Source organism: Numenius arquata, chromosome 13 (genome assembly GCF_964106895.1).
Source record: "Numenius arquata chromosome 13, bNumArq3.hap1.1, whole genome shotgun sequence".
Lineage (NCBI taxonomy): Eukaryota > Metazoa > Chordata > Aves > Charadriiformes > Scolopacidae > Numenius > Numenius arquata.
The window spans coordinates 7,679,944-7,698,647 of record NC_133588.1 but is presented as its reverse complement, the minus strand read 5'-3'; the positions used below and the strand labels follow the sequence as shown (position 1 = coordinate 7,698,647).

At 51.1% G+C, this 18,704-nt stretch overlaps 1 protein-coding gene and 1 long non-coding RNA gene across 2 annotated transcripts in view; one reads left to right on the top strand and one right to left on the bottom strand.

The window, feature by feature from the left end:
• Window positions 1-978: 978 nt before the first annotated feature.
• Window positions 979-18,704, top strand: part of LOC141471456 (uncharacterized) — a 65,059-nt gene continuing 47,333 nt past the window's right edge. Inside the window, exon 1 of the long non-coding RNA XR_012463521.1 lies at window positions 979-1,034. This is a non-coding gene — a long non-coding RNA (uncharacterized lncRNA). The remainder of the gene's footprint in view (window positions 1,035-18,704) is intronic.
• On the bottom strand, window positions 10,696-18,542 carry PLEKHF1 (pleckstrin homology and FYVE domain containing 1). The gene is made up of 2 exons (XM_074158048.1): window positions 18,479-18,542; window positions 10,696-13,010 (listed from the first exon to the last, which is right to left on the bottom strand). Exon 2 carries the CDS (start codon window positions 12,996-12,998, stop codon window positions 12,177-12,179), a length of 822 nt encoding a protein of 273 aa, XP_074014149.1. The 5' UTR covers window positions 12,999-13,010; window positions 18,479-18,542; the 3' UTR covers window positions 10,696-12,176.

The following is an 18,704-nucleotide window of genomic DNA, read 5'->3' as shown; positions in this document are numbered from 1 at the left end:
CCCCTCAGCCTCCTTTCCTCCAGGCTGAACAACCCCAGCCCCCTCAGCCGTTTCTCATAAGACTTGTGCTCCAGACCCCTCACCAGCTCCATTGCCCTTTTCTGAACACTCTGCAGCACCTCAATGTCCCTCCTGTAGCGAGAGACACCTTCTCTGGCTCTTCCACTTGTTTTCTGGGTGACCTTGAGCCCCATCTCATTCCTGAATGCGTGATTTTTTTTTTTGTTAAACACTTTGCAATCTATCCATAGGAAATGGTGTGTTACAAGAATGAAATAGCGCTATTATGCAGCTAACCACTCTGCCATCCTGCAGTCAGGACATGAGCATGGAAGGAGGAGGAATGTAATAAATGTTAGTAGGGGCTCACAGCGATGGGGCTGAAGAGGAAACTGCTAGGTTGTGAAATGTAGCTACTTGCTTTGTTGCCAGGGGATGAAAGATTTACACTGGTGTTTGACCTTAACTAATTATACCCCGCACAGGAGCATCTAACAGGATGCAAATGTTTTGTATTCCTTATTTCCTGCTCAGCCTCAGTGGGCAGGAGTGATTTAGGGTGAAATTAAATCTTTCCTGTGCTCGGCACGCTGCTTTGGAGTAGAGCACTCTCAGATATACCCTTGTACGTGTCATCTGAAGACAGCATGAAAGGTTTGTTATTTCTGTATCAGTCAATAAGATATGATGAATAATCTATGTAATTTGGGGTCAAAACTGATCTAAAAAGGCAAAAACTTTGATGGTCTTATTTTACCTCACCTCGCTGCAGCTCCCTGACCGGCTTCATGTGCTGAGACGTTATAACAAATTAATTGGAGAATCACCCAGCTGGGTCAGAATCAGCCCCCGAACACTTGACAGAGACAGGAGGGTTCCCGATGAGAGAGATGATGGAGCTGGGGCAGGGGTGTGTGTAGCCCTGACCACACCTCCCCTGGCACCGGCATTCCCTTGGAGCTGGAGGAGATCCCCATCTCCTGCTGAAGCGTGTGAGCCAGTGGGTAAAGCCTATCCTGGAGGCAGAATTGTAGGTAAGCAGATTCTCTTTATATTTGTATGCATTTCCAATGCGATTTTTGGTTCTCGCCCAGCTAACTGTGCCAAGGGATAGTTTTCTGCCCTCTCCCTGGCAGGCAATTCTGTTTGATAGAAATGGCAGCTTTCTGCGAGAGGAAAGGCAGGCCAGGGCAGCTCTGGGCGTTAACTGCCATCTGCAGTTTACTCAAACCTCTCTGGCTCTAAGAATCCTATTCTTTCAGGCCAAAACGAGGGGGGCCTTTAACTTCTCTACCTTGCCCTTCCAGGTTAATTTTAAGCCCTACATAACCAGATTTCCCAAAATCCTAAAGACTTGCTCCCTTTAGAGCAGCAAAGGATAAAAGAGATGCGACAGCTGGGCTTGGGAGAGATGGAGTACAAGAACAAATACTTCACATTCCTCAAGAAAACGGGGGACAGGGCAAAATGGTTTAGCAAATACCGTGTTTAAAGCGGAAGACTTGCTGGAGTATCAGTAGGAATCAGCTGCCTGCTCCGTGCCTGCCCGCCAGCTAAAGTTCACGCAGCAGACTTTTGGCCAAACTGCAGTTTATTAATTTCTTATGCAGGAACAAAGTCAGTAATAAAATGCTAAATAGGGTGCTGGCGAGGCAGGCTCTTGGATCTGATTTTGTTGGTTTCCATAAAAGGGGCTTGCTTGCTTTTTTCCCAGCCATTCTCTTCAGGAATCAGTGTATAAAAATATTTGTTCCATAACCACAGCAAACAGCCTCCCATCGCCTGGCAGCCGCCTGCATACTTGAGGCTTTCTGCCGTCTCTGAAGTTTAACTCTGCAGGAGCCTGTGCTGCCGCTGAGTCTAATCCTAATTTCGGGCTTTCATGTCCCCAGCCGGCCCCGTGGGACCGGGGCTGCTCACAGTGGCGGCAGCACATCCCCTGTGAGTATAGGACGAAGATTAGCCTTCACGTTGTGCCGCTAATGATAAGTAGCAATGAGGATAATAAGGAGCACTCTTGTAGTGCTTTACCTCTTCAAAGTGCTCTGCTGATACTAACTAATTAAGCTGCCACGCAGCCTTGCGACAAAGGTATGGATTTCTACTGCGAATAATTTAACTGTACTGTATTGTTATGCAATAAACCAAAATTGGATGGTGTCTTCCAATAGCAATAAGGAAATAAATTAACCAACTGCTTACACCCCAACAACTGAGCCAGCTTCAAAGCTGCCCCATGTCTTTCGGTTAGACTTGGTGCGTCTTTGGGAACCTCAAACATTCATGCAAAGCAGCACAATGCCAAGTGTCTAACAAAGTGCACTTTGGTCACACCAACCCCATGCAGCGCTACAGGCTTGGGGAGGAGTGGCTGGAGAGCTGCTTGGTGGAAAAGGACCTGGGGGTGTTGGTCAACTGTCAGCTGAACGTGAGCCAGCAGTGTGCCCAGGTGGCCAAGAAGGCCAACGGCATCCTGGCCTGTATCAGGAACAGCATGGTGAGTAGGGCTCGGGAGGTGATCGTCCCCCTGTACTCGGCACTGGTGAGGCCCCACCTCGAGGGCTGTGTCCAGTTTTGGGCCCCTTACCACAAAAAAGACATTGAGGTGCTGGAGCAGGTCCAGAGAAGGGCAACGGAGCTGGTGAGGGGTCTGGAGATCAAGTCTTATGAGGAGAGGCTGAGGGAGCTGGGGTCGTTCAGCCTGGAGAAAAGGAGGCTGAGGGGAGACCTTATTGCTCTCTACAACTCCCTGAAAGGAGGGTGTAGAGAGGTGGGGGACGGTCTCTTCTCCCAAGTCACAGGCGACGGGACAAGAGGAAATGGCCTCAAGCTGCACCAGGGGAGATTTAGGATGGATATTAGGAAAAACTTTTACACTGAAAGGGTTATTAAACCTTGGAATGGGCTGCCCAGGGAAGTGGTTGAGGTACCACCCCTGGAGGTATTATATTTAAAAGATGGGTTGACACAGTACTTAGTGACGTGGTTTAGTGATGGTTTTTATCAGAGTTGAGTTAACAGTTGGACTTGATGATCTTGAAGGTCCCTTCCAACCTAGACAATTCTATGATTCTGTGGAAGTGGCTCCAGTGTTTTGCAGCGCCTCAGTTTCCATCCACCATCTCCTAACCCTGCCCAGAGGACGCAGTCCTAGTGCCGTGGAGCTGAACCCGGGCACTGCTGTGCTGAACCGAAGAGCCCCCGTTTCTGTGCTGCTGGCGCCGTGTTGTACTTACAGTATCGCACTGGCGTGTGCTGGTCACAAAGGAAAACAAGGTCACACCACGTGCATGCGCTGTGCTGATGTGTCAAGGAATAGAGAGGATGCTCTGCTTCAGCTGCGAGGTTTCAGAAAGCCTTTCTGGGCAGCAAAGCCCCCTGCCCGCAGCACTGCGGCGCCTGCCATCAGCTGCTGGCATCCACCCGAGCCAGCGCTCGGAACGGTCGGTGCTGGTTAGTACCGGTAAGTGCCCCTAGACGAAAGATAACCCTGATCATATGGTCACAGTGCTGGGCTCTGTGACCTATTTTCTCTCAGGAAAGAGCTTGAGGTCACTGTGGACAGGTTTCCGACAACACAAGCTCGGTGCTCAGCAGCAGGTCAGAAGGCAACGAGAAGGTTAAGACAGACGGAGAAGGAAACAAAGAAGTGAGTAGACATTGTTATGTTGCTGAACAAATTCAGGTCACAGCCACATGTTGAATAGTCTGCAGTCTGCTCAATCCACTCTGGTTAGTCCTTTTTGGGTCAAAAAGGACATTGTAAAGCTAGGAAGGATACAGAGAAGGATGCCACGGTATGGGAGGGCATCTGTATAAAGAGAGATGGGCTAGTTTAAAACTGTTCAACCTGGAAAAGACACTGAAGTGGAGAGATTTGGCCATGGCTATGAGCAGGAGGAACAATACCAGGGCACAGAAGGCAGGGTGCACCCACTGACCTGGCGGATATGAAGGGAAGTGCTTGTTCACACAGTGGAACAGGGAATTGTGGGGTTAATTAGCACAGGATGCTCTAGGTGCCAAAACAAAAATGTGTTCAGAAAGCGATTAGGCAGGTTGGTGGCAGTGAGGACTATTAAACAAACCAATCCAGAATCAACCACTGCCTCGAGAAGTTTCTCACCGCGGGCTGACAAGAGACTAAACTAGTGGCAGTATCGCTCCATACAGGTGCCTCGTGATTCTGGGGCAGGTGAGCTCTGGCTCTGGTTTATCAAGACTGCGTTCATATGTTACCCCAAACACATGCAGCACAGGATTTCTGCAGTGTTGTGCCAACATACGTGCTACTGGAAGTAAAATACAACGTATGTGCTGCCAAAGCTATAGTGTTCTGAATAGTGTGGCACACTTGGTATTGTACAAAAGGGTTTTCCTGTGATTGGGGAAGAGCTGCCCATTTGCTTTTGTGCCTCTTATCCTGCTCAGGAGTGCAGCCTTCCTCCCTGAATGCTTTCCCATGTACAAACCAGTGATCAATCGGAGGTGGGAAACCCTAACCTCCCTCACTCCGTCAGCTGCAATCCATTATTTCGTATTCTTCAAATTACAGTATCAGCTTAAAAATTAAACCAAGTATCTTCATTGCTTGCACCAAGCAGAAAAAGTCTCCATGCCACCAGAAACCAAAGGAAGGAAAGCTTTTATTCACACCCACGTACAGTGGAAGTTGCATTAAGATACGGTCATGCTATTGCTTTGTTTTGCAGTTGTTGTTTTACAGAGAGAGATTGCATGGGTCATATGCTGATTGAAAAGTTCTTCACATTTTCTTTTTGCCTGTTTAAGTGCTCTCACAGAACTAATTTAAAATTTATATATATATATATAAAAAAAGCTCCTTCTCTTCTCCTGTCTTGCTGTTCTTCCCGAACCTGCAGCCAGCCCACCCCCAGCTCACAGGGGTCCTGCTGTGCAGGGCTAGTTCAGCTGGGAGATGCCCAGGTAGGGATGCCCTGCCCGCTGTGCATGGGGCAGCTCCGGCATGTCCCGCGCCGCGGCTCCAGCATCCCACGTAGCTGGGCGAGCTGGCCCCAGGAAAACTCAGCCTGCGAAACACAGGAGACAAATTCTGGTGGGGGAGGATGGGCAGGGAGGAGAAAGTTCAAGCGTTGCAGGGTGGGAGGCAGAGCTGGATGAGCCTGCTGTGCTCCCAGCAGCTGCTAACACCACATGTGGTTCTGGAGCTGCCTGTGAAAGCTTGTGTCTGGGGAGCTGTGTTGCTCTGACCAGCTCCTCTGCCTGCTTCCAGCATAGGACCCTTCCCCCAGCTCCCAAGGGGAAAAGGGGCTGCAATACTGGAGGCTCCCCCCACCTTGCTTCATGGATTGCCTAGATGATTCTCCTGAGTGGTGAGGGTGCTGAAACGGGGGAAGCTGCGTGGAGGAGTAACCCTGTTTTTACCAGTCTGTCTCTGACTTGTAAGGTCTAAACCAACAAATGTATCCTTTAGAGTCCCTTCTGTGACACTGCCATGTGCTGGGCTTTGGCTATTGCATGTCCCTGAGGAGAGGATGAGAATGTCAGCTGGTGGGGGTGATGGTTTCTTAGCGATTGCAGGGTGTTTGCAGCACTGCTGCTCCAGAAAGGGCTGTCTTTGGGCTCCAGGAGGGGCCGTGAGGGGCTGCGCTTGCTCGGGGGCTGCACCAGCTGCATTACGGTTTTACGAAGGCAACACGCCTCTAACTGCTGTGTTACAGGGGCAGCACTGGGACTGCTGAAGTCTTGAAATAGCCAAATGCGACGGTCTCCCTTTGTCATCCTCCCCTGGTTAACGCTGGTAGCTCTCCTCCACCAGTGGATTTTGTAGAACTTCTCCTCGTTAGGGCTGTTTCCTGGCGAACAGATGGCTGCAGCATGTGAGGTCCCAAGCGCCTGCTGGGGCCCAGCACCGATGCTGGGGCTGCTCCGGCTGCTGGGCTGCGGGGGCTGCGTCTGCCTCCAGCCTGGCACCAGGGGAACCATCAAATGTGGCCGCAGCCCGATGCTCAGCAGGACAAGTCCTCACCCCACCACGGGCCGGGTGTGACTGACACCAGCCTGTCTCTCTTGAGGTTTTGGGGGGGGGGGGTAAGGTGTCTCCCCTGCATGAAGCGTGGCAGAAAGCTCTGCTGCAGAGGCCCTTGCAGGGTTAATGCTCAGCGTCTCTCCTCCCTCTGCTCTGCTGGTTCAGTAACATCAGCTGGGTCCTGCCAAGCCAGTGAAAAACAGCCTCTCCTCGGAGAGGAGACACCCCTGCAACTGGTGTGAGGCTCCCTCCCACCACTGGAGCTGCATGTGGGGAAGATGCTCGGGCAGCTCCCCGCTCCTGTGGCCCCCCCGCCATAGAGGCTGGACCGGTGTGCTCGCTGTGGTACTGGGGCTGGGATGTAAAGGGCGTGCAAAGGCGTCTTACAGGAGCGTACAGAAGACCTTTGGAATAAGAAAGCCACGTACAGTGAAACCTTGCTGGGCTGGTCGGTAAACAAGTGTGCTCAAGGCCATTTTTTGGAAGGAGCCAGAGTCTCGGTTTCGTTTGCCTGAAACTTTGTTGCTGAGCGAAAACTCATCAGGTCAGAGACTTGGAATGAAACCAGGTAGCTGTGACCTGGGTGCTGGTGGCTCTGGTTTGTGGGTTTGGTTTGCCGCCTCGCACCATGGTATCTAAGATGTTCCAGCCATTTGAGGAGGGCTGTGAGGGGGGCACTGCTCTCCTGTGCGCCCTCCCGGGCACAGGGCTCGTTCCGCAGCTCCGGCAGCGCGCAGAGCAGCGTCCCGCACACGGAGATGTGCGGCTCAGGCTGGCTGCCGAGGGGTTCCCCCAGCACACACGCTCACCCCTGCTGCCTCCCCTCTGTAAGGGGTCCCGCGTGGGGGGTGTGACGTGTGGTAGGGGACGTGGCTGCGTGGGGGTGTGATGCGTTAGGGCACATGCTTCCTGTGGGCTTCGGCGGGAGGGGGGACAAATCCCTGGAGAGGCCTCAGTGTCACGCTTACTTTTCCCTCTGGTGTCTCTGGAACACCCTTTTATATGAAACAACTAAAGGTCTGGTTTTGCCTTATGTGTAACTCTTGATAAAAAACACATTTGACTTTTTTTTTTTTCTTGTTGCTATCTGGTAGAGGAAAAGAGGCCTGTCTGGCCTTGAGTTAATGCTTTTCTTTCCTCAGATCCATTTTTTTCTAAGGTTCTCACCAAAACACATTGTGTTTAGGACAAAAAAAAGGAGAGGCTAGACAAAGCTCAAACAAGGGCGCAGTGTTCCCTTGCTGTGTGGGGCAGCAGGATCAGTGCCGGGCAGCAGGATCACGGGCTGTGGATGCTCTGCCCCAGGGTGGTTTGACCGTGCAAGAGAGGACACTGCATAAGAGTGCTCTGTTAAAGCAAAACCTCGTATCTGGCTCCCCTCCTCCTTTTTCTCTGCCCTTCCTACAGCAGCAAACTGAGGAGGTTGTGTAACACGCTCTTGGCCGTGAACCTCTCCATAAGAGGTTTACAGAAAACCTGCTTATGGTTTATTTGCATTTCCGGGCCTTACTGGAAATGAAGTCAAATGCCAACTTCAAGGGAATCTCTCGGTGTCCATCAGTAGTCGATACCTCCTCCTCCATGCCCGCCTCATCTCCTCCAGCTGCCGTCTCGGGACCGCAGCACCCACTGCTGTGGTTGTTTGGAGGTTTTATGAACAAGTGCGAGGGCAGGAGAGGCTCCTTCCCATACACGTGCCCAGCACTGCGGGTTCTCCTGCCTGTGACGTGCAACATAAAGCCACCCTGGGTGTGTGTTGCCCCCCCAGTGCTTTACATCACGGTGTGCAGTCTGTGCTTCCCTGGAGCGCAGTGCTCCTCCCCAGGTGTTTTGGGGAGCATCTCCAGTGCTTGATTCTTGGGCACGGGTTTCTTGGGGCTGTTTTGCCATATGTGTGTCCACTATGGGAATGACAGCAGTGTAACATCTTCCTGCCAGCGCCTTTCTTAAAGATCCATGACCTGGAGCAGAAAGAGTCAGGAACAGAAGCCTTAATTTTTTGTTGGAGATGCATCGCTTTAAAGCTCAGCAGTAGTTGGGACCATCTGTGCTCCTCAGTTCCTCCTGCTTACCAAAATTCCCAGGCTGAGGAACATGAGAAATTGCCTTGCATCAGTAGCGAGTCAGAAGAGGCCGCGGGCTGTGGCAGAGCCAGAACTCCTGCTTGGATAAAGACTGAGTGTTTGAGTAACTGGGAGCAGGAGTCTGACTGTGAAGCTGGCTGGCTTCGCCCGGCTGCCTCCCAGTGCCTGTGAAGAGCTGAGTCACTGCCATGCTCTGGTGGCGTGCCTTGGCTGCGCCTCGGGACATGCTTCACTGAACCTCTTTGATCCTTTCTTTTCAGTTTATTCACAGAGCTAATCTCCCCATTACCTTTCCTTCTGCTTCTGTGACTGGCTGCTACAGCAATGCCATCCTCTTCCTCACCTTCCTACCTCTGTGACTGGCTGCTACAGCAATGCCATCCTCTTCCTCACCTTCCTACCTCTGTGACTGGCTGCTACAGCAATGCCATCCTCTTCCTCACCTTCCTACCAACTTCGGAGAGCAGAAGAGGATTGCCTCTCTGCATGGCCCTTAACTCTCTTTTCCTCTCTCTTTGTTGGAGAATCCTCAGCAGTTCCAGAAGGTCTGATGCCAACATTCAAGTTCTGCTGTGTGTGTTCAGTGCACTAGTGGTGTTCTTGCTCCTATCAGCCACAGGGACCGTCCTCTGGCTCTTGCATACCCAGCTGAAAAGGCACCACTCTACTGAGCGCCAAAAAACTCTTGCATTTTTTTAAAAGTGCCTGGGGCCCAGTTTCAGCTTGAGGGAGCAGAAGCAGCATTTTTCAGCCCGTCTGATTTCCTGAACCAGCGCACCACGGGGTCGGGCTGGCATCCAGCGGGGATGGCTGCACGGTGCTGTGCCCTTTGGGCCCTGACACCTTCAGGCAGGGGCTGAGCAAGGAACCCCTTCTGGCAGCTGATCCCCACACATCATGTTTGGGAGCCTTTCAGGAGGAGGATGGGACCCACAAAATCCCCAGCCTGCAGATATTTTTCCAAAGTGAGCATTCCAGCTACTGCTCTTCCTCCTCGCATGGGTCTGCAACCTTTAATGCATCCCTGGTAAGGCATTTATTTAGCTCAAAAAAGAAAAAAACCAAACCATCAGGAAATGCCCCATTAATGCACTGGAGATAGATAGAATCAGGCTGGAAAACTCCAGGCTGGGCTGTAACAGCACAGCCCGTGATGCAAAACCCACATGTTCGGCAGGCCAGAAGCCAGGAGCGCCAGGCTCTAATCCCAGTGCTGAGCAACCCAGCCTGGCTCATAGAACTACAGGAAAGGGGGGGAGAAGCTTTGTTTAAATTTCCCCATGTTTTCCTGGGCAGGCTCCTTTTACCATATGCATTATCAATTCTAGTGTCGCTAGGTTACTTGGGGCTTCCATGTGAAATGTCTCGGGGAACCTGTGGCAACCCCAGGTTTTCGGGGTCTCCCCACGTGGCAGCAGCACCAGACCCTGACGCTGCCCGCTTGGCTGCAGAGCTGGGGGCAACGCGGGGCGACCGATGGGGAGAGCTCGGGCAGAAAGCTCTGTAACGCACAGGAGGGCAGCATGTGTGAGAAACCTCTGGAAGTGCTGAGTGGCACCTTGGCTCCAAAACACCTTGTGTGTATGAGGCGAGTCGTCCTTACTCTCGATTATTCACAAGTGTCTCAGCTTTTCTGCCCTTCACTCTTCTCCATACTCACCTCCTGTAAGGAACGGGGATGTACCAGCTGCTGGGAGGTGTGTGTGTTCCCAGAAAGGCCATCAACTACAGCACGCACAGAAAAAAGGGGCTGGTTTGTTTTTTGGTGGGATGAGTGAGTTTGGGTTTTTTGGTGGGATGTTTTTTCCTGCTGTGATTAAGAAAAGCTCTTGCTCAACAAGAAGGCATTTGTTAGAGGCATGCCTGTCCTTCATTAGTGGATAAAAACAGTTCATAGCTCTTTTAGGGCTGATAAAAGTGAGACCTTTGGACACATAAGATAAAGAAAAGCTGATCTCTCAGACAGCTAAGGAGAAGGTTCAAAACTGGAATACATTTCTGGAGCCAGTTACTAGGAAGAAACTGGGAGTTTTGCCTCAGGAGCAGGGAACTGGAACGCCAGCTATGGACACGGATACAGCGGCTGGGCTATTTTTGGCTTGTGAACCGTTCTAATGGCTGTTTATTCTTAAGGTCATTTTCTGTTTGCATAGCATGTACACCCTTCTGGTGGGTGGGAGGCATTATAAAAACAATCGCTGCTGCGCAGAGTTATGAACTAAACTTGGAGAGGGATGGAAAAAACAAAACTCGGTGTACTTATTGCTTTAAAACCAAAAAACATCTGCTTAGGTCATAAGGTTTTTTGACCTATTCTTAAGCTGAGCCCCGACCGGAAAAATACTGTTTCAATTAATACAGACTACTGCAGGGGACTGCAAAAGACTGGGGAAAACTCGGTCAGATGATAACATGGTATAAATAGAAAGGAAGCATCAGATTTGGCATCTTTTTTCACTCACGCTTGCCTTCAAGAAGTAAGTAGAAACCCAGAGCATTCACCCCACGGCTGAGGAGTCAGAACTCAGGCTGGCCAGCCCGGCCTGAATCCCAGCTCTTGTTTAAGACTCTTGTTAAATAACAACACGCTTTATTGTCATATTTTCCTGGCTTCTTCCTGTTGGCCATATCTTTATTTGCACACAGTCAAGTGATACAAATCCACTGGAACAGTGGCAGTTTACAAAAGACAGTAAGAATGATTACTTTGAACTGAAATTTAAAAAACCCTAAGTCTGGCCATCCGGCAGGCAATGTACTGTTTGGAACAGGGCCTGGTAAGGAAACGGTTTATAACGTTGGCAGTGTACTCCCAGCCATGTTCCTTTTCCAGAGCATAAAATACACAATACAAAAATATACTAAAATAATAACGGAGTTCGTAGAAATGTTTGCTGCAAAACAATTGCTGTTGTCTGATTTTCAGTATATTTACTCCCACACTATATTATGATAGAATACTTGAATAAACATGGTTTATTTCTAACTTAATTTGAACTTTAAAACTGATCTCAAGTTAACTGTGAAATCTTGGGCTCCAGTCCTGGAAGTACATAAAGTACCTTAACTTTGGACTCGTGAGACTGATAGACATGAGGTGAACCCACAACTGAGCATTCAATGCCTTGGGCTCTGGCTCCCGAGATAAGTGGAAGATTAAATGCTAGGCTTCATAGCATCTTAATCTGGGGCATTTTCCTGGATTTTTCAAGACTTCTGCAAGTCCTCCCTGGGCTATCCTTTTACCTGATAGGCTTGAGTTCATCAAGTTGCTGGTAATCTGGTGGAAGTGCCTGTTTATGAGATCTGGGGCTCTGCACTTAGTTGAGTCATCTGCCGTAAGCGTCTCCCTCCTTAGCACACTCCCCTGTAAAAATTTACCTGTCCCTTTCCCCTCTCCTTCCTCCCTCTTGGCCCAGAACAATCGAAATGGCCTCTTCCCACGCAAGAGAGCTGGATGCTCCAGCACTTTGCTAAGGCTGCTTGCAATGAGCCTCATATAAGCTCCCTGCAACTGGAGCACCATTTCCTTCGTGTTTCCAAAACTGAGAGACCCGGGTGTAGAAATGGAAGCCTGAGCTGACCTTACCGTGCAGGGATAAGCGGCTGTCCCCTCAGGCTGGCACACTTGCAGTAAGAATCTCTGCCATCTGGAGTGCCCCTCGCCTTGACAGAGGAACGCACCGCTAGCAGGCAAGCGTGGTTAAGTCCAGGATTTCTTGCTCCTTTTTCTCCCAAGAGCCAATCTCAAAGCATTCGAGAAAAGAAGTTAGTATTGCTCTGTTTTTGCAGAGAGGAAGACTAAGGCACTGAACGGTGAGCTCGTTTGGCCAAGGCTGATCCACAGGTCTCTGCCCCAGTCCATGCTCTCCACTGAGCTGCTGCTCTCTGTGCTTGTGTCGTATGAGACACAGTCCCAAGAGGTAACCCTATCTCTGCTCCCCCCCCCAAGCAGACACCACACACAGGGGCCAAGTTCCACCTTCCTAGGCATGGTCTCCAGAGAATGCATCAAGAAGGACATGCATTGGAGGCCAGAAGTTGGCTTCCCAATGAGTAAATGCCACCAACTCCCAAAGAGGTCAGCTATGGAAAGATGACCAGGATACTTCTGAGGTATAAAACTCTGTGTCTGCTGGCCACTGGTCAGCTTTGTCATCGTCAGACTTGTCGCTGTCATCACCGCTGGAGGGTTCGTAGCCCGGGACGGCAGAATGGATCGGCTCTGGCTGCCTGCGATCTGCCTCCTCCTCCTTCTTCTTTTCTGCCAGCAGCTGCCTGTAGCAGAGGTTGCAGACCCTCAGGGGCTTGGGGGACAGCCGGGGCATCAGGAACCTCTGCCTGGAGCAGTCTGCACAGACAACAAAGCCGCACTTGCGGCAGTGGTGCCTCCGGGTGAGCGTGGAGAACTTGGTCTGCGTGCAGCGCATGCAGATGTCTGTCGCCTTGTCTGGGATCCAGGGGGCTGCGTGCTCCGTGGAGGGCTGCCGGCCCGTCTTCGTCAGCAGGTGCCTGATGCACTCCTCCAGATGGCTGATCCACTCCTTCCTCTCCGTGAGGGAGGCCGCAGAAACCACAAAGGACTTCTTGGAGGTTTTAATCATCCAACGGTTCTTCATCTGCAAGGTGTCTGGCAGCGTCTCCAAAGTGACATCTTCAAGGGGAATGATGTGCTGGGAATTGTACTTCCTTTTGTTGATGACTATGCTGCCATAGACGAGGATGTCGTTGAAAAGAAAGAATATGCGTGGCTTTGGTTTCTTGCGGCATTCTTTGGTTAAAATCCCTTCTCCTAGAAGGACCCTTCCCGGCACAGCTAAGGGTTGTCCGGAAGCCCCAAAGCAGTTTTCCACAGCAGCAATGCGCTGGCTGTTGATCTCAGTGTTTGCAAGATGGTCCACCATCTCCAGCTCGCTCTGAAGGGAGGAAAATAAAGAGGGAAGTGAAGCTGCAGATGTCTGCACTGGGGTGAGGCTGAGTAGCGACATACGCACAGGTGAGACGCTCCTAACACAACCTGAGGTTATGAGTAATTTCTTTACCACTCCTCACTTTAGTTTGCTACCCTTTTAAATTAAATTTTTCAAACTTTTTGATCCCACTTTGCAACAGCCCAATCTATACTGGGATAGTTCAGTTTGCAGCAATGGAAGCCTTTGAAGGGAGAGCCAGCTCTTCCATTACAGCTGTGCTTTTTACCAGTATAACTATGTACCCACAGAAAATGAACCCAGTTGGTCTGAACTTGCTCCTATGCAGGTATAAGCTCGGGAGTTACCGTACTGTGACCAGGACCTCCCCCTTTCTGTCCCTCTTGGTGCTGGAAGAGAACTGATGCTGGGCTGGGTGCTCTGGGAGGAGATCCGTGGTCTCAAGAGCAAGCCTCCTGTTTCTGACTGCACATCTGCTATCTCAAAATTAGTTAGACACACACACCCCCCACACGCCATTTTGGGCCACAGCTGAGGCAGGAATAGAACAGTGTGGTATCACTTGTTCCCACTGGTCCTCCTTGCGTGACAAAAAGGGGGGAACAACAAAAGAAAATAAAAAAGCACTGCTACGTGAATAAACCCACACAAGCCAAGTCCTTCCTCCATTACCCCAGTTATGCCGGGGCTGCCGGTGCTTCCAGTTACAAGACACATCATTCTGAAAATAGTCTGATCTCTGCTGAAGGGGAAGTGGAAGGCAGCACGCTCATCCTTTCCCACACCTCTGCACCCTCCTTCTCAGTTTTGATAAGTTTTTTAATAGAAAAACCTAAATTAGGGTAACTCTGAAGCAAAAGCAAATGTTTTGCTATTCATGGTTTGCAATAAGGAAAGTGCTCCATGCTGTAAATCGAATTTTTCATTGCACCTAGTCTCTCCTGGGCTGAAGGGTGCTGCCCAGGGCCGGCTGGCCACGGGAACGTGAGTCATTTCCTACCCCAGCGAGGTAGCTCAGCCATCACGAGGCAGCTCCGAGATCACAGGGATGCCTGTCGCCCTGGTCCCTCTTAGCGGTTCATCGGATCACTACTGCAGAGCCGCTCTCCACCATTTTCCCTGTCCTCCTTGTCCAGAGCCTCTGTAGCCATAGAGGCTGGAAGGGAAAGCAAAGAGGAGGAGGAAGACGGCATGCCTGGTCCTGTGTGTTTGGGACAACGATGATTTACATTCTTTCCTTGCCCTTCACCCCAAATCAGCCCTCCGGTGTGCCAGGAGGAAAACCACAGAGCCACTGCTCAAGACCACTGCATGCTTTTTATGTCTCCCCTGAGCTACCTGACAAAAACTGGCCAATTCCTCAGAGTCCTCAGAATTTTCTTCCCTAGAGCAGGCTGGGGTGTCCTACACAAAGTTAAGGTGCTGGTTTAGCCCCGGAGCTAAGTGACGTACCCTGCAGAAATAGCTTTCTCTGAGAAATGTTGTGTGGCCACTGTTCCTGAGAGCTGGCTTCTTCAGAGTCTCCCTCAAAAGAGAGGGAAGGTCCCAAGGCCTCCAGCTTCCTTCTGGAAGGACGTGTATCTTCAGGACCTCGAAGCACCAGAACAGATTTGATGGAGTTGGACAGTGTCAAGTATATCCACTCGCCTGTGTGTTCCCCAGTGTGGAGGGCAATTTACAATTAACTCCAAGGCTCTGACCAAGGACCATGCTGCAGCTACATGGGGTGCGATGCCATGAGCGGTGTCTGAAGGAACACCCCAACCAAGCTGCTGTTTCAGTACGGACATACAGAAGTTGCATGAAGGGATTTATTGCTTGGTCCCTTCCCCTCCTTGACCTGTCATCCCAAGTGGACCTGTGCACCGAAGCAGCTGCTGTGCTGCAGGACATACATTCAAATCTATTTTGAATTACAACAATGCAGAATGTGTTTTTTCTCCCTCTTAAATAAACAAATAAGGCTGAAGAACAAACAGGCGGGGAAAAGAACGGTCCACAACTGAAGACCAAACTCCATGTCTTTGAATACCCATAGTCTTACCTATCCTGGGGATGTGGTCTCGCGGGGTTTCTTACAAACAAATCCTTGGATGAGGAGCTCTTGAATGAAAGAGCAAGATGAGCACACAGAATAATGAAGGAAAAACTGAAATTACAGCTTGGGAAGTTTGGTGTGGAAAGACCACAAAAGCAACAAAATACTGTAAAGAATTTTTGGCACCAACAACACCAAGTGGGATAAATCAGTTAATCCTGTTCCTACCAGTCTTGCTTCCCCATGTTTCTGGGTTATGGAGCCCCAGCTCTTAGCCTACATCTCTTACTTCTATTTTATATATTTTAGAAGCACGGTCCAATCTCTCGAGCAATTACGATACTTCAGACAACTCTATTTCTAGGGATCTCAGTGTACTGGATCCCAGTGGAAATGAAACATTTTGTCAGATATAAAGATGGTGCCTGCAAAGAGCCAGGAAACATAAACTCATTTTCAGAGCAGTGCAAGCCCTGCTGCCGTGAAAGTTTTAGCTGTTGCAGTGATGTGGGCCCCTACATAGGCCAGAAAGCCCTTGGACTTGCTGCGTGGAGCAAAGCGAGAAGGGGCTGGGCACAGTCTGGCAACGTGAAAGAAAGTGAAGTGAGCTCTCATTACACATGACACTTCTACCTGCAGGGTATGTCCTTATTCCTCCAGCCTCTAGTTTGTTACCTACTTAAAATGCCATGAGTTAACCAAAGAAAAGCCAACTCTGTTCTAGGAAACTCTTCCCTGCTAAGACTGAAAGAGTCAGCTGCTGCTGTTCAGTAGCCCAGGGTATTTCCCAAAGGAGTTTTCCCAGGGAAGCAAAAGCAAAGTGTTTTTCTTCCACCTCTCTCTCCTTAGGCATAGATGACTGGAGAGGAGCACATACGGTGCCTGCAAAGAGCCAGGGAACATGAGCTCATTTTCAAAGTGCAGTGCAAGCCCTGCCACCATGAAAGCTTTAGCTGTTGTGTTGATTTGGGTGAATAAAAAGTAGCAAAAAACAGGAGGGGTGGGATTCACATTGCCTACCTTTAGGCTTGGACAACTTACTCTATCTGTCTATGTGCTCCTCTTCAGTTACCAGGCAGGAAGACCCATCTGCAGAGGGTGACTCGCCATGTCCCACCACATGTGAGATCAGTCCTGCCCCCGAGTTCTCAACAGCACTCAGCTTGAGTGACTGCATACAGACCAATTTCATGCTAGTATTGTGACTCACTGCAAATAATACTCAGTTTGGCTTTGGAATGGAAGTACTATGTGAATTTGGTAAATAGAGATAGCTGCTGAGTGCTATTACGGTCTGCTTCAATGGGAGGCGAGAGCCCCTCCCTTTGGAACAACAGCAATGAGATATAAAAATGAGGATACAAATTCTAATCTGATTCATTTTGGTAAATATCTTTTTCCTCTTTGTTGTGTCAGGTCAGCAGGGTCACAGTCCTTATTACCAAGTAATACGTACACACGTGCAACAGAAGCTTACACAGTTGAAATAAGGGTGGGAAGATGCAGTTTACTGGCATGTGCCTTTTCACATGAGTTTTTGGCATGGCAAAGTTTGGGGTTGTTTTTTTCGTCATGATCTGTTTGTTCTGCACGTGCTCAAATATTATGCAGTGAGTATATAACTCAGTGAATAAAAGTGATATTCAAAAGAAAAAAAATACGATTTGGCACTCCACTCCCAAAAGTAAGCAAACCACGTCTTTTAACAATGAGCGCTTGTTCACTTGTGATTATAAACAGCCATGTTGCTGCGTGCCAGGCAGAGCATTTCAACTTAAGCTCCTGGGTCAGCGAGTCTGGGGTATGTTTTTCAAGTCTGTCTGTATCTAGGGCTTAGGCACAGCAATGCAGTGAGCTGTTCTACCTGATTCTTCGGTTCTTGCTGTCAAGCAGAACTGACAGTCTTGGTATCCATTGCATACCTCGTGCATACCACACGGAAGGGATGGTCCATGAGTATCGGCACGCTGAGGGCAGATCTGACTGCTGGGGTCTGCCGGCAGAAAATGCCTTGAGCCTCATTGCTCTGCAGCTCTCCCTTACTCCTCCCTTCTGCTTTGCTCAGCTGAAAAGTCTCTCCTGGAGTTAGGGCTGGCATCAGCTCTTCCTCACCAAGCACAGTAAGCAGAACGCAGCCACCTTTTATCCAGAGCTGGCATTCAGAGCAAGAAAAACATAGCTCCTCTCCTTTTCCTGCCTGAGGGGATTTCAGCTTGAGTCTCCCTCCTTCCCGGCATGCTGGAACTGCTGGGGCACTGGGGCAAGAGGGGCAGGCTCTGGCAACCCCCTTCCAGCCCTGCTCACGAGGAACCTGATTCAGTACATGCACATTTTGGGAACAATGGTCACATTATGCCTTTGGCATACGGACTAGCCCAGTTACCGAGCTGCTTGCTGCTGTTGCCCAGCACGCCCAGGACTTCTGGCCTGTAGGGCCAGAGCAAGGGGACAGCTGAGCAGTGGCTTTTGAGGAGCTCAGACTGATGCTACCAAACCCAAGCAGTTGTTAGCTCAGGCTCAGTTGTGGCTCTTGCACACGTCGCCCAGGCTCAGAGGTGTCCAAGCAGCTTTGTATGGAAGGAAAACCTGAAACTCAAGGAAGAGCCTCCCCACCTCCCTCTGCCCTGCTCTCTGCCCAGCCACACATCCTCAGGCAGTGCAGCGGGGTGGTACTCCACGGGCACCTCCTGTGCCCCTCTGTCACCCATCAGCGCCAACCTGGTGACCGGCTGCTCTCCAGAGACCTCCATAAGGAACTCTCAAGTGTTGGAGCTGGAGGCAATGGGACTAACGTAACAGCATTTGGTCCGGCCACCGGTTACAGGCTAAGGCTGGACAAGTGCTCGTGATAAAGGACATACAGAGGCTCGCCGGTGAGGGTGGGTGACTACCAAGGGAAGAGACGAATTCTCCACCTCTCCCAGTGCCTTCTTTCAGAAGAGACACGCGGCCAAAGGCAGAGATTCCTCTTACAACTCCGCAACGGGATCAATTTCTGTGGTTTCGCTACTTGCTCAAACTTGGTAACTTAAAGAGTCCCTTCTAAGGAAAATCAATAAATCGCCACTCTAACGGGCCACGCACAGACGTCGGGGGGCTGCTGAGCACCGGGCGATGACTCGGTGCGGACCGGCTCTCCCGCGGGCACCGCACCGCATCGCACACGCGTGACACGGGGAGGCCCGTGGGTGGGCGCAGGGCCCCGCCGGGCAGGGTACACCGCGGGCCCCGCCGGGCCGATCCCTCCCGGTGGCGAGCACGGCCGATCCCCCCCCCCGCCCTACAGCGGGCACAGCCGCCGGACCGCTCCCCTCCTGTCGCACCGTCCCGGCGGCGGAAACCCTCGGCTCTCCCAAAACTCTCCCCCTCCACACAAGCTGTCGACCCCCCCGCCCAGCCCTGCTCGGCCCCGTACCTCCGCGAAAAGGCCCCGGCCGCCTCCGGCGAGCGCTCCCCGGCCGCCCCGCGCCGGGCGGTTCCTCTCCGCCGCCGGGCCGGGCTGCGCCCCCGAGGCCCCGCCCACTCCGCGCCTCTCGGCCAATGGGCGCCGCGCTAGGGCTCCGTGCGCCGAGGGGGGCCGCGCCCCTCTCGCTCGGCGGCGGCCAATGGCGGAGCGGGACAGGCTTCGAAGGGCGGGGCAG